This window comes from Puntigrus tetrazona, chromosome 16 (assembly GCF_018831695.1).
Source record: "Puntigrus tetrazona isolate hp1 chromosome 16, ASM1883169v1, whole genome shotgun sequence".
Taxonomy (NCBI): Eukaryota; Metazoa; Chordata; class Actinopteri; order Cypriniformes; family Cyprinidae; genus Puntigrus; species Puntigrus tetrazona.
Genome location: NC_056714.1, coordinates 15247228 through 15270853, shown reverse-complemented (window position 1 = coordinate 15270853; position 23626 = coordinate 15247228). Strand labels below are relative to the sequence as shown.

At 36.4% G+C, this 23626-nt stretch overlaps 1 protein-coding gene across 1 annotated transcript in view; it reads right to left on the bottom strand.

The window, feature by feature from the left end:
- The window catches only part of kcnn3 (potassium intermediate/small conductance calcium-activated channel, subfamily N, member 3), a 46194-nt gene that overhangs the window by 6000 nt on the left and 16568 nt on the right, over positions 1-23626 (bottom strand). Inside the window, 5 exon segments of the mRNA XM_043260474.1 lie at positions 3575-3595; positions 3597-3689; positions 7589-7730; positions 9612-9733; positions 13097-13393. Of these exon segments, the coding sequence (XP_043116409.1) occupies positions 3575-3595; positions 3597-3689; positions 7589-7730; positions 9612-9733; positions 13097-13393 (675 nt within the window).

The following is a 23626-nucleotide window of genomic DNA, read 5'->3' as shown; positions in this document are numbered from 1 at the left end:
AAGCACCTCAGGAAAAAGTAATCACAAGTATAAGCTCTGCTTTGCCAATACACACACACAAACCCAAACGTCTGCCAAATTAAAGGTCCTCTTGGGAGATACTCCAGAGTGATCTGACAACAGATTTTGTAGCACATAATTCTGTCATCCGGTCAATTCACTATGTAGGCCCCAGACCAGCAATGGCCAATAAAAGAGGGTCAACTCTAAAGCTGTTACAAGATATCTTTATATCTTTGTGGTGAAGTTTTGAAGGACGGAAACTCTATTCTGACAACAGACAAGAAGTCATTAATTTCCAATGGATATGCAAGGTAGCAGTCACATGCATGTGTGAAAATGTGAGCCTCAAATTGGTTAAAATATTCAAACTTTTACAATTAAACCATATGTGACCATCCGACAAAAAGTGATGTAATCTAATTAAGACGATGATTGTGATGTGAGAGTTTCCAGCGTCTTTAAAGACTCCTGAAGGACTTGTTTAAAGACTAAAGAAATGTGTTTATAAATAATTATGTCAGAAACAATTATTTTATTATAACACTTATTAGGCTTAAAAATACTTTTCTTTCGGTGGTAAATATATATATTATCTATTCACATTACCATGGTGAAAAATAGGTGACGGCTGCTTTAAGAACAATTTTAAAACTGAGGGGCTGCCATTAGGGGCAAAATGCACAAATTTTTGTGCAAATTTTAGAGTGATAAGGTGACTTTAATATTAGTCACTGTACTGTTACAACGCGAAGTGTAAAATTATATTCATTCAGGATTTATTTGCAAACTCAGTCTGCATTTTTAGCACTTGATTCACTACAAAAACACATTTTAACATAGCACAGTGCTATGCTAGCGCATTTAGCATCTGGTTAGATGGGACTGCAGGTGGTTAGTGAATAAGATGCAGGTTTTTGGACAGTAATACAATGGTATAATGTAATGTTTCAAGTTTCAAATAATACAGTTAACTCCAGGCTCTTCCACTGCAGGCCTTCTTGTGCATTGAAAGATTTGTGTGTGATGTCCTCAAGCCACGAATGCTCTCTAAATCTCACATATGGCACCAGAAAAGAGAGGGAGAGCAAATAAAGGACAAAATTGAATAAAAAAATCTGGTGAAGAAAAATGAATGAGGAGACTTCAAAGGAGCGCCGCTTCGGAGAAAGAACAATTACATCCTCGGTGGGCAACGGAGGGACGATAGAACCTTCCCGCTTTTAATAAGCTCCTGATTTGACAGTATTCCTCCACCCATAGGGCAGCACCAAGCTTTTTTTTAAGCACTGTGTCTGGATTTAGCCCTGTGCAGCTCTGATTAATTAACAGTGGTCAGTGTATTTAATAATACAAGAGTAGGGGCTCTGGCCCAACCTCAATGCAGGTCTCATTTATGAGAAGAACCAGAGACAGGGCAAGTTAGAAAATGAGAGAGGGAGAAAGATGATACCAGATATAATTTAGGCAGGGATGCTCTGAGCAGTCTACAAGTGGCGTTTACAGGCATCTGAAATCCAAATAACAAGCAGTCTTATATTCATTATAAATAATGGTACAGAACAGCTTTCTTACATCTCCTAAATATACAAACTAGATCACACAGTATTATTTACTTATTTACATGCATACGACTATTACTTACTGTTTACTATTTTAATGTTTGTTTTGTCTGATTTTAAATACACTTTTGAGGTGCTTTGTACTTGAGATCCTCTTGGTACTTTGTCAACAGTCCCTGGTTGAGAACAACTGATTTAATCGAAACTGTTCTACACAAGTTAATCAACAAACCGTTGCCTCCAACTACAGTTTGATTGATTATTATGCGTGTTTAAGAGTCAACATCCTAACCAACCACACTGACCTCTTCATACAGTATTGCTGCATAGTTTTTTCACATGGCAATTACTACTAGGTATAGTACAATCAATCAGAGACAAGAGACCGAGAGAGAGACTGTCAGAGAGGTCAAAGCAGTTGCAAGTGGACGTCAAACAGAACGAGACAGAGGGCAGGGAACTGTAATGAAGTCCGGGCCGTCGTTGTTGACTGTGGTAAATTGAAGCCTTACCATTACAGCAGCTGCCACACCAGCTCGCCGATTCAATCATAGAACATTTCACAAAGAAAAAAGTCTACAGGATATGCACTACACTTTTACAATAAAGGTAATGGAGCTATTTGATTCTGTTATGTATTTTTAGAACTTGCTACATTTTTACCAATTTCTAAGAGATTTTTTAATAATCTAAAGAATCATTTTCCACTATAAAGAATCTTTTGTGCAATTAAGATCCTGTGTGTACTGAATAAACTCACCTATCTATGAAAACCCATAGATATGAAGCTGGATATGTATGATCCTAACATTCAAAAGCACCAGTTTTCAAATATCCCAGCATATTAATGTTGTTTTGTCATAACATGATATTCTTAAAGTAATTAATGCAAAAATTACACTTTATTAATCAAAACTGTAAAAGGGAATAAAAGGTGTCGAGTTTTATTGCCTCTAGTGTTCATTTCTTTTGAAAATTGCAGTGATGTGTACTTCTGGGTTCGTATTTCGTGTCTCGCTAAAAAATGCACCAAGGTGCATTCATGCCATGAGCTAAGACAGGAATAAACAGGTAGTTAAAAGTGGCTAAACTGAAAGAACATTGCACTGTGTGTTCATCACATGATAACCTTTAAAAACAATAATTGCATTTAAAAAAAAAAATGTTTTTTACCCTCATGAATGCATATTTATTCTTGAAGACTGACTTTTACAAGTGTGATAAGTTAGGAAGTGCATCGAATATATTTACCTCTTATGAAAACTTGTGAAAATGGTAGCCTACCAACATGATTAGAAAATTGGAACACTTTATAAAGAGCACATTAGCATTTCTATTTAAAGGTAGATTGTGGAAAACAATTCCGGGCTGAGAAGCCTGTCTGTCTTCGCCATACTGTCAGTTCCTTCTGACAGCGAGGCGAGGAGGAACAGCCTGCACCCTGTCATCCAGTTAAAGGTAAACCATTTGCCGCCATGTCTCCACAGCAACAGGTTTGTGAGGTCAAAGTTGCGAGCGCATTTTTTCTCTTTTAGTAGAGGTTTGTAACCATAGTAGCTGCAAACCCAACGCACAAGGATTATTGCCACAGTAACGCTACAGCATTTATCGATCTCTCTTTCTCTCTTCCCCCGACAGCCTGTTAAACTGAGGCAATTGGGTGAGCGTGAGGTAATAAACTTTTTAAAAACAAGCTCGCTTTTCATCCTCTTTTTTCAGGAAGGCATTTACTGTAGCTGCTCATCTGAAGCAGCACTTCACTGCTAAAGTGATTTTTTTTAATCTGCGTTGCAGTTATTGATCACCAGCCTTCTAGTCACTGATGTCGGCCATGATGTTGCCTACATATTTGATACAGAGAGCTATTTCTGAGTCCTTCAAGTACATCAAAAATTTAAAAGGACCAAAGAGAGAAAACTAGTACATGCATAAGCTTTTTTGAGAATAAAGAAGTGTACATTTAGTGATGTGTGTGTGTGTGTGTGTGTGTGTGTGTGTGTGTGTGTGTTTACCCGTTTCGTGAGCTGTGTGTGTGTCCATCATAAAGTTGTGCACATGCTTCTCTGCTTTTGTCAATTCAAGCTTCCTGGCTACCACAGCAACTACCAAAGCAGTGCATCCTGCTCCCTGCGAGAGACAAGAAACAAGGTCAAGGTGAGAGAACACACACACACAGACACATGAAAACATTACATACTTGTCTCATTAGCATAGGCTACATGGAACAACAGGAATGATTATAAACAAATGATTTCCAATGGATAAGCTATGGAAACATTAACTCCCATTTACGACCAATCAAGCAGATGTTTGTAAAGTGGTTTAAGTAAAAGGAGCTAAATTACAAATATGTCAGGGAAAATCGTAAGAAAAAAATATAATAAGAAAAAAATGTCTTTTGCTTTAAGAAAATGAGGACAATTTTAGGGCTATTAGGATTTTTTGCGGTGTTACATTCTGTGGCATCATGCACCTATTTCTTTTAAGCAGAGAAAGCAGTGGCAGTTCTGTATACATGGTACCCTTGGGGAGACGAGGCATGACCAAAAGGAAAAAAAACCTTTTTAAAGACTATTTCTGGTTGTACAGGTTTTTGTTTTTAAGTGTGAAAGAGAGCCAATGTCTAATCTTTACCTAACATGTAACAGCTTTGATGTTTAAATAATACCTCCTTTTGAGATATTATATAAATGTTTGGGCCCTGTACAAATTTAAACGATTTTCTCTTAAGCTCACCAGGCTGCAATGTATTGATCAAATATACAGTAAACAGTATTATTACTATATTCTATAGATATCACGATATATCAATATCATGAATTCTTTTGGCCATAACAACCATGGTGTGAAAAATATAATATTGTGACTGACCTAATAAATATATAGATTAAATATTACCCTGACAAGAGATTGAGATTTTCTAATTTAGACTGGGTATTACTGGAAAGACCAGGGTGATACAAAACACACACATACACACACACAAGGTGTATTCCCATTTACACATCACTAAGGTGTAAACTGAAGATATCACCATCAGCTACACCAAAGTGGTAGAGGCACGCAGATGAAAAGAGATTGAGGCGGGTTGCGATAAAATGAGGAAATAAACCCATTTAGAGGTGAAGAGTTGGAGTGATGCAGGCAGGGAGAGAGGAATAAAATTTCAGTTCAAGAAGAGAGAAACAATATTTCCGTGCAGAAAGAGAAGAGGTCTGGGGAAAAAAAGATGGAGAGTAAAGATACGAGAAGAGGAGGGAAGGTGTTAATGAGGTCGCAGAACTACTAATAAGAAATAGATGTGAATTAAAAAGTCACTAATGAAAGTGTGTGTGCTTCCTATGACTATGCATGCCGTATATGTGTACAGTGTGTGTGTGTGTGTGTGTGTGTGTGTGTGTGTGTGTGTGTGTGTGTGTGTGTGTGTGTGACATTAATGGAATGTTTTTAAACCAACTTGTAGGACATAAAGAAGAGAAACGTCAATCCAAAAATACCCTACACCCATTTCACAAGGCATAAATATAAAACAAAAAAGCCCATTTTCAAGAAGCACTTCTGTTGCCCATATTCAGCACTTAATAAAACATGACCACCATCCACGGAAAACCCCTCTAGGACATTGATAAAGTGTGTATATGTTTTTGCCATATGGCAGCTTGTATAACCCCATTCATCTCTTAAAGTGATAAAAGAGAATCACTTATCCGCATTGCAGTTAATATTTCACCTCTTTCCGGATGTGAAGACTATTAATGTCACCTGCCCTCAGACCAAAATACATTGTGTTAGAGCTGACAATGCTGAATCTTCAGTTATGATGCTCAGCTATAATAATCCATTAGCCTTTAGCTGGTGTTCGAATGAGGAAGTGAGTTATTAAAGATGCTATATTGATATATAATGTCCTAAATTCCACATCTGAATTTGCAGACAGGAAAGACAGGTGCTCCTTGCATCCCTAAATCCTCGAGCAGCACCAAGAGACTGGCAATCTAAAGCCCTGCCTAAACACTCCCGTTCCCGCAGGGCAGTGGTACAGTCTAACGGAGTTGGCCTTCCATGTTGTCATAGCAACAAGTCCCATAATTCTGCCTATAGAAAGTCATTACAATCACTCTCAACAGTAAAAGAAATCACATCCAACACTCTTTCTCTCTCTCTGCTTCTCTAATACCTGTTCTGTAATGCTTCATCTATTTAGCAGCTCACATTTAAAAATGGAAGGAACACAAGCGGTTTGAAACATTAGCTGCCCTTTCAGACAATTGAGACTGTGAGAACATGTCAGTGTTATCTGGGTCAATGACACATTGCTGTTTCTTTTATGCCAGATCTAATCATTTATTCAAAACGCATTAAACAAATAGACGTCATACTTATAATTACTTCAATATGTCTGCTTTATGATAAGCATGTTTTTCATTTTAAATTAATTTGAGGGAGCATGAAGCTAAAAATGTCAAGATGATACAGCTGTCCTGATATTATAGGGAACACAAAATGCCTCATTAAAATGTAATTCATCAAAAGAAATCCTTATTAAACATTTTGGCATAATCTTTTGTTAACATTATCAATTCTTATATAGTGCTGTCCAACGAATAATAGTAATACATTGCATCCAATATACGTTTTTGTTTGTATAATATATGTAAGTGTACTGTGTATATTCAGTATATATATATATATATATATAAAAACTAAGCAATTAATTGTGATTAATCATTTATATATATATATATATATATATATATATATATATATATATATATATATATATATATATATATATATATATATATATATATATATATATAGATATAGGAGTGACTCGCTTGACTGTGTTTCTAGGTCAGTAAGTTAAGTCTTGAAAAATATAAAAAAACCTTGAGATACAGGTTATAAAAACTTGAGAAAAAGGTTAGAAAAAAATTAATTAAATAATTAAATTAAATAAAAAAACTTGGTATTGATTTTATATATTTTACACAATATCATGAAATTATTTAAAATGTTAAAAATGTTTGGTCACTTTATTAATGACTTTTGTCTCTATTTGCTCCTAATTTGCTACTTATTAATAAGTTTATGTACTAAGTAGGATTAGGGATATAGAATATGGTTATTAAGGATATGTGCTTTGCAAGCACTAATAAACAGCCACTATGTTAGTAATAGTCAAAGTGTAAAGTGTACACCAAATGTATAGTAATAGTAAAAGTGCTACCAAATGTTTTTTTTTTCCAAAATAAATTTGTCAAATGTGTTTAAATTAGGGTTTCCTTTTCTTTATAATGCACATTCTTATTTGCTTTTGACCCATCTGCTGTGTGATTGTGTGTGTGTGTGTGTGTGTGTGTGTGTGTGTGTGTGTGTGTGTGTGTGTGTGTGTGTGTAATCGAGAGGGAACAATCTCAAAAAACTCTCCAAATGAAAACAAACAGAAAAAGAACCGTCACATCACATTAACCACGTTTTTCCTCTGTAGTCTCTCTGAGAGGATATTTAGAGACACTGAAACTGACAGTATGTGAACAGGAAGAACAAATACTCCAAACACGACAACAGAGAGAGGAGAGAAACAAGAGAAAGTGACCTCTACTAACAGACATTTACAATCTGCAAACTCAACATCAAAATAAAGACATCTAAACCGTTGCGATACACCACCTGTCAAGCATTTCTTCTTGCTCAGAGACATACTGTAAAGGCTCTGAAAGAGAGATTATAATAAGAAATACCTGGGGCTTACATTAAGCTAATGCTATTGTACTTTAAGCTAATCAGGCAGAACAATGGCAGCCCACAACAGCCGCAAAGCTGAACAAATGTGCTGTCCCAGAATACACAAAGGGATTCGTCCTAAAAACACTCGATGTTTGCATGCTAGTGTGTCCTAATGTTTGCTAACAGACGTGGTTGGTGAGACTGCGGTTGGTGTGCAGGTTTGGGAAAACATATCTTTAGACTATCCCTAGCTGCCGTGGGTGTGAAACCTCTGTGCTATTTGTGTGTGTTTATACCATAATTCCTGTGAGCAGACACACTCCCTTGCCACAGTAGGTGTGAGGCACCATGTCTCCATATCCAATGGAGAGGAAGGTGATGGAGATGAGCCACATTGCACCTAAAAAATTACTGGTCACATCCTGAGCATCATGGTACCTGAGAGAGAGAGAGAGAGAGAGAGAGAGAGGGGAAGAGAGAGAGAAAAGAGGTTCAGTTGGGAAAGATTTGATTATTGAAGGAAACTTTGAACAGGTTCTGCCTGTGGAAGGTATGGAGAAGCAATAACTGGATGTGAAATAGGCACAAATATCACATCAAAGTTTTTGCATCAAACACTTTCATACGTTTCCATTCCTTAATCTGATTTGCAAAGCACTGTGAAGGAAAATCTTACTGCGTACCCACAGGCTTCTTGAGAAACTTCTTAATTGTTTGTTATACCTTTGATTCAGCATGAAACAAAAAACAAAAAAAAATTAAATAAATGAAGGCAGCGACTATTTGCACTAAGTGTAGTCACATTCTTCAGTGATATGCTATTTACACTAAGTGAAAATAGCAATGGATTCTATGTATACTAATTAATAATAGCAGCATTATTTACTTGCAAATATAATTTTCTGCTATACTACTTATTGCAAGTGCCAATTATCTGCACCTCAGTACTGATGTACATTATAAAACAGAATGCAAGTGTAAATGTCAATTTTAATTCAAATCACTAAATAGATGCCATTGTTGACACCCTTATTGGGACAATAAAGTCCTCCCTACATCTATCCTAACCCTTCCTAAAACTTTATATATATATAAGTATATATATAAAATATTCTCATAGCTTCATAATATTAGAGCTGAACTACTGATGACACATGGACTAATTAATGAAGGAATTTTCATATTTGGATGAAGTAACCCTTTAAGGCAGTGGTTCCCAACCGGTGTGCCGCGGCACTAAGGGGTGCCGTGAGATCTTTTGAGGGTGCATAAAATTTCAACAAAATTTTTTTATTATGGCAGAATCAGTGTAAACAGTATTCTCATATCATCTAGGACTAGGTATAAGGTGTTGTTGCATGCAAACTCTCGAAATGAAACAAATAAATAAATAATAATAAAAAAGCTACTGAGATTTTAAATATATATTTCCTTATAAGGGTGCCGGGAACTTTTGAAAGGCTTTCCAAGGGTGCCTCAAACAAGAAAAGGTTGGGAACCACTGCTTTAAGGCATTGTATCAACCTCGCAAGAACGTAGTTAAAATAAGATCATCCACTTAGCAGAAGGTCTGAAGTCCACTGTGTGTGTGCTGGACTGAGTAAGAGCAGCACACAGCCTGCAGGGAGACTCCTCCTCTGGAAAGGGCCTTTAACATGATGACTTTGAGTGCAGTGCATAAAAATAGAGCAGATCCCTGTAGGCTCATCTCACAACAACGCTGCCTTGATCAGATGTGGCAATTCAAATGCGCAAACCGTCACTCATACCACGCCGCTCAAGCCTGATCATAATCATCAAACCTCAGGTCCCCAATCCGGGGAACCCTCAACATTTTAAAGCGTCTACTCCGAGACTAACACGCATTTAGAGTTTGTAACCACAACAACACGTCTGGTAAGAGTCGGAAACACCCACTTACTGGCCTGAGGGCCTAGTTTATCCTGCGACCCTTTTAAGACGCAACATGGGAAATCTGTTGATGCACGTCGCGATTGGCTGCTGCCCGAAGTGCACAAGCATCTGAAGGAGGAAGAGCGCCGTTTATAGACAGGGTGTGAATGAAAGTGCTTCATTCCGTCTCTTTCTTTCCTTCGATCCCTCCTTCTCTCTGGTTTCTTTTCCTCCCCGCAGAAGAGAGGATGTGTGTTTGCACACCTCAAGCGGTGTGTTATCTTCCAGGCAGTGCCACTTATTGGTGAGGATTCAGGTGAGTCCTCATTAAGCATAAGAAACTTGACAGCGTCTAGACAGAATGGTGCAGCTGGAAACACAATGATTCATTTGTTCATTCTTCCTAACGTTAGTTCTCTCCCTCACCTCTCACACACTCTTACGGTCCAGGCAGCAATGATCCACAGGGAGATACTGAAGACCAGCAGCACCGTGCCCGGGCATATGGTCATCAAGGTCTTCATCACAAACCGTGTGTTAAAATGCACCTGAAAAGAGAAAAACGTGGATGTCATTCATCACTGTCACTAGATGAAGTTCGACGACTTACAAGTAGTTTCGAGAAGCTTTTGATGATTGATAGAAGTGGCTTATAATGCTTGGAAACTGGTAAACATTATATCATGAACATGAAATAAAGTAAATAAAATAATAAAATGATCTGAAATGAATTTTATTTGTTAGTTTTGTCGGTCTCTTTGAACAAAATTACTTCCTTAAAGTTAATATATAGAAAAAACTGTGCTATTTTTCCAGTGTAACTATTATAGAGATACTAGTATGGTTTTTAATATTTTGTATTATTGTTATTTTGCTATGTTGTTTATTTTTATATGTTCTGTTTTTTGTTTTTATAAGTTTAGTGAAAGTCACATTAATGGAAAACTAGCTTGAAAAAAGTTTACATTTATTTTACCTAACGATTGTTTGATTTCGCACAGCTCTGTTGTTGTTGTTCTTTCTTTTTTTGTTTTGGTTTTAATAACCCTTCAATAAACAAATTGGCACACTCACAGAACTCTGATGTCAATTAGTAATTTTATTATTAAGTTTCTTAGATAAGGCGGGTTGTTGAATACACATCAAATGCTTATAAAGACTGAAAGCTGTTACATATGAAAAGAGAAGTAGAACAGTATTTTTATATAAATACAAACTTCATTGTTAAAAGGCTAATGGTTTTCTTTACAATATTTGTCTTAACTGTTCTAAAACCAATTTAGCTTCTTCACATTCCAAATAAAGAGGACATATTTTCATCCTCAAGAAAGTAGTATAAGATGCTGAGTCCCTTATGGTGGTCTTATTCATATTAAGACAATCAAAAGCTCACAGTTTCTCTTTTATTTGTTGCAGCGGTTTCATTTGTAAATTAATACAACTGGCTGAGATCAAAAGTTATGCAAAGCGGCTGTGCAAAAACAACCACTGTGACTTGAACTATTACGACTGTAAAATACTAGGTGTGCTCTGGCTGAAATCTACAGGAAGAAAAAAGGTTTGTTTTTTTTACATTTTCAGCTCGGTTTGAATCTAAAGTTTGAAGAGCAAGAAGTGCTGCCACTGTTTGTTTGTCTGCTATTTCATCTATACTTGACTGAAAACAACAATATTCATTATCGTCATCATTATTATTGATTTGTTTTACATAAAAGTCACATAAAGGGCAGCTCTCCAGAGGGAAGGCGGAGATCTCTGAGCTAAGATGGACCACGAGATCATTAATGATAAAACAGCACATGAGAGGAAAGAGAATTAGCATTTACATCTCTTTGAAACAAGAGCTTCTTTCAAAGGACAAAGTGATTACCCTCTCCAATCAGCCATTCAAATTAAAGTACGGCCGGACTCTTTTCACCTGTTTCGGGTTATTTTAATGGCAACCAAGGACAAAACTCAAACTTTGAACTATCAAACACTTGACAGCCGCAGCAGTCATTCTTCAGTCTCTCTTAAGCACAAAGCTGAAGAGATACACGATATTCAGAGACATCAACCAGCCATCTAAAGGAGAGCCGAGATAACCCTGCTTGAAAAACGCACAGCCATCTATCATAAAATCCATTACAGCAGAAAATTCATCAGTCACATCAACTGACACACCGAGCTGCGATGCTGCATCCTAACAATGCAAAAACAATTAGAGAAAGCTCCTGTCTGAGGCTGACCTTCAACTGAACGCTAGTTCACTCTGACCCAGCAAATGCCAAGGTACACCAAATAGCAAATGGCTTTTGTTGGATCTACTAACTCAATTTTAGTAGCATGTCAGTAGCTCAGCTGTTTCAATAATAATGTAGCTTTTCCAATAACTGTGACATCACAGTTTATATCACATCGTGTTGAACAGATAGCATTACAGCTGAGCCAGCTACACCATAATCAAAAGCTCTTTCCTACATGTCCTTAATATTGGTTTATTTCATTTCAGTGACTCATGTGAATGAAGCAGTTCCAAAAGAAGAGTCAAGTCTCTCTTATGCAGAAGGGCATCAACATTATTTGTGTCTTCTTGTGTTTGTCACTAACCTCGAATAAAGATTAATTTAGAGCCTCCTTTTTTTTGAGCAGGAGAAAAACTGTTAGTATTAAATGATAAATGGTATTATATTTTTAAGAATTTTACCAAGTATCTTCAGCGTAATCATACTTGAAATACTCCTTTAGAGAATAAGTTGTAAATTATTGTAGATTAACTGTCTGCTCTTAACATTTAGTTACATTTTAGTTTTTAAAGTTGCAGAATGTAGTTTTTATATAACGTTTTCAATATGCCTAGGTTTTATTTATTTAATGTTTTAGTTTTAGTTGTTTTAGCACGTGAATGTATAATAATATTTAAATTAATTTAGATAAAGTATGTTTTACTGCAAGCAACAATTAATTTTATATGCTTTCAGTTGTTTTGAAAAAAACAAATTGTGTAAAAATTAACAAAGAAATAATAAATAAATACTCAAATAAGTAATAATTTCTAGAACTTGACATAACTATGTTTGTATGATGCTTTCTTAAAACTGCAAGAAATCATAAAAATAATCACAAATATTTTACTCTGTAATAATCCCAATGTTTGTTGCTCTTTATAGGTTCATCATATTTTGGAGTCCCAAGAAATTCAAAAGTTTCACTGGCAGTTTGAGTGTGTTTTTTTATTATTTAGTAGCTTGAAGCAGTAGCTTGGCCAACAACCGTAAGGTTGGATCAGTCTGTTGCTGTTTGTTGGGTCAGTGTGAACCAGCCTATAAATGTGCAATCTTTAAACCGTCAGTAAATCTGACAGGTTCATCTTTCTCAAGAGACCGAACAAACCACATAAACACACACAAAACCTCTTCCTCCCTGTGCTCATGATTGTCCTCATAAAAGCAAACTTTACTGCCCTCAGACACAGCATGTACCGCATTTTTCTCATCTGAACCGATTCAGCTTCTTCAGCGCTGTCATACAGTCACATTCAGACGGGACAAAGACATAGTCTCCCGAGAGGATGTGTTTATTGAATCTAGGGCGCAAGTGGGCCATTGAAGCAGACAGAAAGGGAAAAGCTGGCAAGCTGATGAGGTTTGGTCTGGGCCGTCTATAATACCTGAAGAAAGCTAGCTGTTAGCATTCCCAATCATCTCAAAGGAAGTGGCTTGGCTTGTGAAGAAACTAAGTGAAGTATGTGATTTAAAAAGAGACCTCTGAACTGGAACTATGCGATACGCTACTTGCAAAAACATTTTGTTACCAGTGGCTAACGAGGCCATGCTAACTTGCCAAAATATGAAAACCGCACTCACAAGCAGATGCTAGAAATAACAATTTACGCCCTAAATTCTCAGAGTTGGGTTGGGTTGACCTCTGACCTTGTTGAGTGCCCCTATGCTGCGGGAGGAGGCGTCGGTGAAGAGCTTGCTATGTAGCAGCATGACTCGGGCGATGAGGTAGAGTCTAAGGAACATGGGTACAGACAGCACCATGTCTAGATCTGCCTCCGCCTGCGAGGGAGCGTAGGAGAAGGCCAGTCGCGCCCGCCACATGAACTTGAAGTCCCCCGGCACCGGGTGAACCGCAGAAACGATCAGCTCCAGAGCGATAAGCAGCACTCGCTCCATGGTCATGGCGATCCGCCAGTCGTCCGCACCGTTGTCAATGACGAAGAGCTGAAGGGGAAAAGTCAGAATGGGAATGTTAAACGATGCAAATAGAGTAGAGTTTTCCAGCAAAATTTCAATTTACATAATGGATATCAAATTTGCATTCAGTTTCTCAAAAGTGCTCGAGGGAAGACGGCAGTCACTAGCTGCAACAACGACATAACACAAAGAAATAAAACCAAGCCACCATAAAAGCTTTATTAACTGTTCTTTTAATCTAACACCATGTACAAATTAGATGCAATTGTGTAAAGCAATAAAAAGTGTGCGCAAGTTTTGTTCCAATATTTATTTATTCATTTTACACAAGTTTGATATATAAAATAAAATATATATAAAATAAATAAAAACCTACAAAAATAAGAAAAGAATTAGCATAAAATAAATTAATTTATTGATAAGTAAAGACGTTACAATTTGGTTTAATATCTTAAACTTAACATAGTGAAGTTATTCATTCATTATTCATTCTTTTGCCCACAGCAAAATCTCATTGGTCAAAAAATGCTCCACAAATTGCACCTGTATATCCACCTTTTTCCTCAATTCAGAGGCTTTCAGTTCGTTAGATGTTATAGGAAAATAACGAGGAGAATAACAACAAACAGTAAAACCTATTAAATTATATGTATTCATAATTAAGATAATACATTAAAATAACATTATAAGACACAACATTTTCACAAAACTGTTTTGTACAGCTAAAAATAGCTGGTCGCATATCTGGACCCATAGCGTTTACAAATGGCGGGGGCCCATTTTTACGAAAGGAAAAGATGGATAGAGTTGATTATCTTATAATTCTAAAACCCAAAAAGAATTTGCGTCACCATTTCCTCCCTTCAGAATTTCAAACTTTTTTATTTGATGCATGCCTGTGTGTAATTTATCCTGAACAAAACAGAAAATTACTCATAAACACTCATTTCAAATCATAAATCAAAAAGCGTTATTCTAAAAACCCATTAGAAATTCCGGAGGGAACCCGAAGCCCAAATGATGCAAATTCTCTTCCGAATTTTAGGACCAAACCGCTCTATTAAATATAAAATACATTCTGATCAGCATAAAATCATGTTAAGTCGCACAGTATTTTCGCTCTCAGCGTGGACAGACAAATTGCTTGTCACGTCGCGCCTCGGAGAACACATGAGTGCCTCGCAGCAAATCAAAGAGGAAAAAACCGAAAGTCCAGTCGCGCAACTCAAGAACCATTGATCATCCATTTAATCAAAAACTTCAATTGCAAATTAATAATTCAGATTAGCTCATTAGAACAACTAATAAATAGAGCTGCCATTCGAGCGTGTTCTCAGACGCAGCGCATGAGGCAAAATGAGAGGGAAACAGATTGATGAGCCCCACAATGAGAACACGCTCAGATAGTCATTTTATCCTGCCAGGAACGCCAAACAGATAGAGCAATAAGCAAACAGAATTCCGCTGGCATAATGTGCACTGACAGTTATATGACTCTCTCTCTTTCTCTCGTTCCTTCTCCCAATGCAACTTCATGTCAGGCGGTATATCAGCAGAGCCTAACGAAGGAACGGGAAGCTAATTGTGCTGGCTGGCGGCGTTAGATGTGTTTAATGTTAATTGTAAGTGTTAGATTGGCAAGGTTTGTTTAATTGATAAGCAGAAGGCAAGCAGGGTTTTCCCCACTGAGACATACACACACACGCACACACACACACACACACTCGCACACCCACAGGAGGGCTGCAAATGATTATACATGAATCCCGAGAACTCATGAATGAAGTCTTATAGCTCTTCTGTAATATATCGCGCGTGCCTATATTCGTCGTTGAGCTTTGCGCAACAGGTCTTCCTGGCATCCAGTGAAATCGCTTTGTTTGTCTAATTGTTCGCGCATGTGTGCTTGTCTGACTCTGTGTGTGCGAAGGGCACGGTGCATGTCGTATGGCTGTAAAATGTGCATGTTTTTTTTTTTTTGTGGAAAAGCCAGCCTCGTCATGGTGACTGTTGCCTAGGCGACAACATCAAAGACCAGCCAAGCTTAATTAGGGTCCCCTGGTGAGAGAGGGCGAGAATGACTGTGTGTGTTTGTGTGTGTGTATGCGAGCGCAAAAGAGAGAGAGCGTGAGGAAAGCGAGAGGGAGCGACATAGAAAGGAGGTGGAAGGCAGGGAAAGAAGCCGAGAAAGGGAATGAATGTGCGGGGAAAATACGCGCGTGTGGGTGGGTGGAAGGAGAATGAAAGAGAATGTGAGAGTGTGTGTGTGAGAGAGAGAGCATGTGAATCTGTGAGAGGCTTGTTTGGATGGGTGTATGACTTATGAATAATGGCTGACCGATATGGGTTGTAATGACTGATACCATTGACATCTACTGTGGCCTGTGGCTGATTCAGTGCTGATTTATTGTAAATAACCCAGGGGAATGAGATCGTAATAAACACTCATTTTAATTAGTTAAAACATTTTACAGAAAAAACATCAGATAAGATGATGATTATAAAAGACACATTTTATAACAATAAATTAATCAAATCAGCAATTTTCACTGAATATTCACTGTAGGTACTTGAAATATTAGTATTGGGATTTTTAATGTATTAACATTTAATAAACATTAAATTTACTTAATTTAAAGATTTTCTACTCAAAATTACCTAAAAACAATTATAAAAATATATGTTTGTTATTGTCAGCTTTTAATAATCAATTATTTAACATTATTTTTCATATTAAACTGATGAAATCAAATAAAACACACATTACATTTAAACAAAATCCAGAAAAAATACTTGAAAAAGATCATATTTATTTGAATGTTACAATTTGTTTTAGATTTTATGATTTACCTAAAATTCACAAAAATATTTTAGACAGATAATGTTTATTAATTTTCCAATAATAAATAATAATAAAATGTTAAATAATAAATAAACAATATTTTATAAAACCAACAAAGCTCAACATAATATCTGAAAACAAACCATGTTTATTAAATGTTTAAACATTAAATGAATAGTATGTAATTAATAAATAAAGCAATGTTTAGTCATAATTTCATAAAAATCAGCTCTAAATGCCCAAATATCAGTTCACAATACCAAAACCCAATATAAACTCAAAACTGGCAAATATCTTTCTTTATAGCTGTCTATGACTACTTATGGCTGCTTACATAATTTCACATTTTTACTGAAAATCGTCACGATCTTTATCACTATAAAATGGTTCTTATTTCTGTAAGCTGTGCATTTATGACTAATCGTGGGAATGTTCCATGTAACTTTCAGGACAAAAAAGACATTAAAATTTCACTTTTCTCCCTCATCATCTCTTCCTTTCCTCCTCCGCACGTTACTCCTAATTCATCTCTCCCCGCTACCTCGTCCCCCCACCCGTCCTGTCGTTCTTTTTCGGGCCAAATCGCCACCAGGATATGCTGAATAATTAAATTCCATTAGTGAAGGTAATCTGTCAACATGAGTGACTGAACTGAGCTGCCTCCCTAAACCCATCAGAGAGAGAGAAACCCAGAACCTCCCAATAAATGAGGGCCAGAGCCAATTAGGAAAAATTAGGAAAGGAAGGAAGGATGAATAGGAAAGCAGACAGCGAAATGAAAGACGAGAGAAAGAGAAAAATGCAGAGGTTAGGAAAATCGGGACAGTCCAAGAGGGAGACGGCGGTTGAAAGAGGAGAGAGAGGGGAAGAGTGAAGCAGAGCGAGAATAATAGTGTCTGTTTTGTTGTTTTGCCCTGTCAGAGATGAACACCTTTGTTATGATAATGGAATTATAAGTCACACACATACACACCGCACACAAACAGATGCTTACATACATACTAATTCAGATCACCTCACTTCCTCATAATCACAAGTCCGGGGAAAACATTGGGCCATTTTTTCCTGTCTTTTATCATTGTTGCTTGTCAGATTGTATGATACGGCTCCAGTGAGATCTTCAATACAAGTAAAGGCAGACATCAACTGTCTTCATGTCAGAATACATGATGTGTAGTTCTCCAGACTTTTTTCACAACTGACAGCTTTGACTGGGCAGTTTCGGTCTATTCTGACATCCTTATACTTACATGCAAAAACGGCACCATACAAACCCTTAACGTATATATATATATATTATACATATTAGTAACACTATATTTTTTGTGCATGATATCAGTATTATAATGTGAGGGGAATGTTAATTAACAATCAGCATTATTGGTAAGTAAAACAAAAAAAAATCATAAAAAGTTTTGCCTTGACCGTATCTGAAATAAGTGGAGGTACTTAAATGGCTAAAATGAAGAAAAAAAAATGCTAAATTAAAATAGATTAAAAAATAATAAAAATGACAAAAGCTGATAAATTGAAAAAGCAGATATCGAAAAAATGAACCTTCTTCAAAATATGAATAAACCTTTTCAAGCATATGAAACAGCACTGTTATCAACAAATTGTTAATAACCTTAAAGGTATAATTCACCCAAGAATTTAAATTCTGTATTTAATTACTCACCCTCACTGCATCATTTTTCATCTGTAAAAACTATTTATTTACATATATTTACTAGTGGATGCACTGTACTTTTATCATTTAAAAAGTGACCAATAATCTGTGACCAATATGTAGATTGATTTCTGACAATTAGCCAGCCCTAGAATGGTTTAAGTTGGCACAGTGACCAAACTTGGTCTGTGTTTATGGAATCAAATCAATTGACAATGAGTCAGACTAACTGAAATCAGCCTGGATTATTTGGTAAATCTGCTTTAGTTATGAGATGCACATCCCTAATACACACATACATGATCTGGGTAAAAACCGGGTGCAAATATCCTCATAGGTAAGAAAATGTCACCAGGTGTCTTAGCAGCAGACACAATCCAAATATCTGACCATGTCAGACTCAGAACTTCATCAGAAGCTGAAATTCATCATAAAGGCAATTAATCGGCCGTCGGTAAGCATGTCACGCTAAACGATCCGAGACTGTCAATTTTGCCCTATGGCGAATCTTTTATGATCCCTGAAATTTGTTGTAGAACGAAACCGTGGCAAAAAAACAACCGGCTTAAGACGACCTAGAAAAAAAAAAATCAAGAGAGCAGCAGGTAACTCCAATCAACTCAGATTACCACTGAGGCAGGCCCAAAATACCCCACACTGCCGGATATAGGCACACAGGCTAAATAAGCGGGGAAATCTGCCCGCGGTGCTTTTAAAAGCAGCTTGGAATTCCCTCTGTTTAAAATAAATACATTTATACGCACACTTTCTCTCTCGCACAACCTCCCATGTGTGTAGCCAGTAGCAAAAACAGCAGGAAAGCCCTGCCGTTTCCACCAAGCTACAACTCTCACACAGTGAGCCTGAGAGACGAGATGTGCTGTCACGGTGCTTTCGCAATGTTCTGGAAACGTTCCTCTGTCGTTCCGTTGTCAGCACCACCTTTGCTGTCAGTTAAAAGCCCTACCTGTGCATTAGCTCCTTTAAGGCAGAGCAGAGGATCTGTACCGCCTGGTTAATACTATGGTAACCTCTCAGCTCTAAGTACAGGACTGTCACTGACACCTCATTCCTTCTCCAGAACCCTGAGGTGATCTCTTCTACATTAGCATTCTGCTTACGCTTCGCTAACCTATGCTTTTTCTTCAACATTCAGTTCAACATTTTAAGTCCTGCTTTTAATTTTTTTGTACCGTAACTGGAGAGTTGACGAATTTTGTAGGTTTTTATTTTTGTCAACATCAATATTTTAGGGGATAAAGTAGTAATAGGAAGTGATATCTCAGTACTTCAGTGCTTAAATTTAGCGCTTGGAGTGCTTCAGGTTCACACAGAACAAAACAAGTTTAACAAACTCCTTTCAACACTGCATAGCTGTGCAACTAAAGAACAATGTCATTTTTATATATAATATAGCAGTGCAATAATAATTTTGAAGTTACCACAGTTTTATTGTGCCACCAAATAACTGTATTTGATACTGTATATACTAAATTATAATTCCCATGGTAAATTTCCAATGGCTAAAAAAATTCCTCATTAAACATTTATCCTTTTAAATAGTCTTCTACTCATGTTGTGTCACTTACCTAATACAGGAACTCAAATGCACTGCATGTTAAGTCTCCAAGGGCCAAACAGCTTCAAAAAGCTCATCATAAAAACCACTCAAGCAAAACGTTTCTAGAATCAGTCCAACCTTGAACTAAAGATAATTATAAAATTGGCTTCAAGTAATACTGGTGATTCACCAAATTCTTTAATGGGTCTTAGCTAAAGCTGTACAGCCATGAATCATTTTTAATATGGCTCTACAGGAGCCAAGCAGTTCGCAAACTTTAGCCAAGGATGAAGCATGTTGGCTCTCAGGAAGAGAGCACTCACATTAACACATACACCTGAGTTCAAACGCTACCTTAGAAGCACTTTCAACTACACGGGCAAAGTGGATTTTGACTAAATAAAAATAAAAATGGCTTCCATTGAGAGATTCGCAGGACTTGAAAGGATAGTTCACCCAAAAGAAATAAAAATGACATCATTCACTTGTCCTCATTTTAAAATGAAAAAAAAGACATTTTGAAAAATATGTTTTTTGTTTTGGACCCCATTGATTTTCATTGTCTTGGCAAAAACAGCAGAAATTTTAAATATCTTCTTTCCAGTCCACATACACACATACACACACACACACACTCAAAAGCCCTGCAGGTTTGGAACAACATGATAGAATTTTTATTTTTAGATGAACTATTCCTTTAAGGTGTCGGATAATTGATCAATATACCGTCTTAAATCGCTATCTTTGTAAATTGAGGAATGAAGTAGGAACAGTCATTCCTGTCTCATTCCTCTCTGTCTCTCTCCTCAAAAACATCCCTAATCAACACCTACTCACATCATGTTTTTATCTCCTTTAAACCATGTCGATACACAAAAACACACACATGCATACACACACAGACAATCTCTGTCCAGGAAAGAGCTGCCGAAGTCTGACTCACACACAGGAAGAGAGTCTCATCACCACGGAAACACTTGCATAACGCCGAGCGTACATGAGAAACTTCTCAATCCAGCGAAATGAATGAAACACAGTCTGCACCTTTACACAACCACACACGTATTGTCGACGCTGTATATCTGTGTGTGTGTGTGTGTTCGACAGCAGAAGCTTAAAAGAGCCTGAAGCAGACAAATAATTCACAGACTCACAGACAGAGGGGGCAAGGGAAGGTTGAATGAAGGTAAAAATACAAGCAGAGAGGGAGAGAACAAGCAACTCAACATGCATCTAAAGGGGGGGTGAGGAAAACGTAGGAGATTAAAAAAAACAACATGGAGTGAGAGAAAGCACACAATCAACTGATTTTAGCAGAGAGAGAGAGAAGAATGGGTATATTTGATAGAGGAGGGAGTGTTAGACAAAGAAAGAGTGATGGTGCAAATTACAAAGTGGGAGGAATACACAGAGATGAAGGGAAACAAGGAAGAACATGCTGTTTGCATGTGTGAGCTTGTGATATTCTGCTGAATAAATGTGTGAACTGATTTCACGCTATAAAGAAACACACACACACACACAAGTGGTAGCCCCTAAAAAAATCTACAAGCCAAAATATATATATATATATATATATATATATATATATATATATATATATATATATATATATATATATCAGACTAATGCACAGATCTATTTTGAAATATCAGATGTTCGGTCCTGCTCTGAAAACATAATTGACTTGTGTACATAAATTTCATATAAAAGTATTCAAAAATGCAATTGCATTTAACCACAGCCTCGATCAGCCACTTTAGGACAATCAAACACAAAGCACACATGAAAGTCTGAAAAAAAAAAAAAAAAAAAAAAAAAGATCAGAATCTATTATAAAATATTCAGAATCGATCCGGAACCGTTGAAGAGAGAATCACAATACATAAGAGAATAGTTTTTTCTCCCATCCCTAAATAAGACCAATTCATCAATGCACCCTCGTTGAAAATAATAAAAAAAAATATATATAAAAATTAAAAAATAGAATCTTACTGACCCAAAACTTTTTTAACTGTAGTGTATATTTAGTGATTTGATTAAATTGACCTATAGCTGTAAGCCGCTATTATCATCCATCCCTCATTTTGGACTTTAGAAGATAAGGAGACTTTTTTCATGGGCAGACGCTTATCTTATTCCTATGGTGCAGACAGATAGCAGTCGAAGTGAGATGAAGCAAAGTAAAAGCACAGGATACCACTCTGAAAATGTTTCCCACTACATCACTGCTCATCTTCAATGATGGGAGCCAGCAGAGCAGGTAGGACTGCTGCCCTCGAATGTCCGTGTTTCATGATTCAACACTGCTCAAAGCAAATATATTAATTATTAATTAAGTACTCATTTTATAATGCACTTGCATTCTGTGGTTGTTAAAGAAAGTGAAACAATCTGGAAAGATGTAATAGTTGACCCCAGGAACGTACATTACAGAAAAATTTAACATCATGTAAACAATTAGTTGGAATAGCTGTGTCAGTACTGCCATCTTAATAATGGTTACATTTTAAAAAGTTAAATGAAATGTTATTAATCAAAAATCATGTCTAAATTAATTTATATCATGAAACTTTTAAACCATTTAACCACATTACATGTTTAAGTTCCTATGAAATGTTTTTTTTACCAACCTTATGTTTCATTGTTACCAAATTCTGTGTTAGCATGTCTAATTATTAAAAAACATAAAAAAAGTTTCATTTATTCTTACGATAGCCTTTTAATTTTTACATTAAAACATATAAAAAAACATTTGTTTTTTAATTACTGAAGATTTCATGTTATTTTTGGAAAATAAAGGGGATTTTATATTACAGTTAAAACATTGAAGAAAGGCTGTATGATCATTCCTTAAAAATCAAGTTTTACACATTTTTGTAGTAGACTATTATGTAAATTCTACTGAACAATAATAATATATTTCTACCCAATGTCAAATGAAACCGAACTTAATTTTGACAGGTTGATGTGAATATTACTACAGTTCAGTGTGTGCATGATATAAGGATAGATTTACTCAAATAAAACTGTAAAATGCTCATGAAGTAACTATCGGAGCAGTTCTGGAGATGTTATTCATGTACTGTATTTATGTCCTCATTTAGTAAGACTGGCAGACGTTAATATCACCGGAAGCATCACACAAACTTCAGTATAAGTAGTAAACAAAACTGTGTGTCTGCACCATTCATTAACACATATTTTTTGTGGCTTAATATTGACAAATACTAGCAGGCGAGAATGTGCTGTGCGCGATACAGAGAGCGCACCATAATATAGAGAAACGGCATGCAGTCGTGTAAATTAGATAAATAACGTATGGCTATTTATTTTGTTTAATAAAACAATAACGTGTGTATCTGTTCTATAAAGAAGGTAACTTTAAAACTCTTCTGTTGTGGTCTGGCACTTTAAAGAAAATTAGATTAAATTAAATTAAATTAACTTGACTTTCAAGGGAGGCGGGGGTGCTGTTGCACTGCCCAACACAGATTTTTTTATTATATAAGCAGGCTACGTTTTAAAATATTTGCTTATTTAAAATAAGTTTTTTTTAAGCATCCAAATGTTTACAGACAACAGTTCGGTATAAAAGAAAGCATATTTATAGAAAAACGCGGCGGGTGGAAGCACACACTCGAGGAACGTCTCTAGCGCACACACGTGCCATATGCACGAAAAAGACAAGCTCAGAATCGATTCAGAAATATTTAGAATTGATTCAGAATCGCTGAAGAGAGAATCGCGATGCATCGGAGAATCGATTTTTTCTTCCCACCCCTAATCACGTTATTGATCATTACATCCCAATGTAATATCTTTCCCAGACATAACCGACTGTTTTTGCAACTCATGTTTTTTTATTATAAATTTGTATTTCAGAGTTTAAGAGCAATAAGCCAAGAAATAGAACGTCCCGGTTACGTAGGGAGGGAACGTGACGGAGACATTTCATCAGCTGTAACACGATTGCGTTGACTGACTTTGATCAAATTAATTGGTTCTTGCTGAAAAAAAAACACTTTTTATTGTACAGTATATAAGACAAGTCAAAGTGCTTAATGTGAAATTGAAGTAAAAGGAAAGAGATCCATGAGAGATAAACAGTACAAATGTGTGCATGTGTGTTCATGCCAGTACTGGAAATTGTTCATGTATTCATTGATAAAAGAGCAGACAAGATCT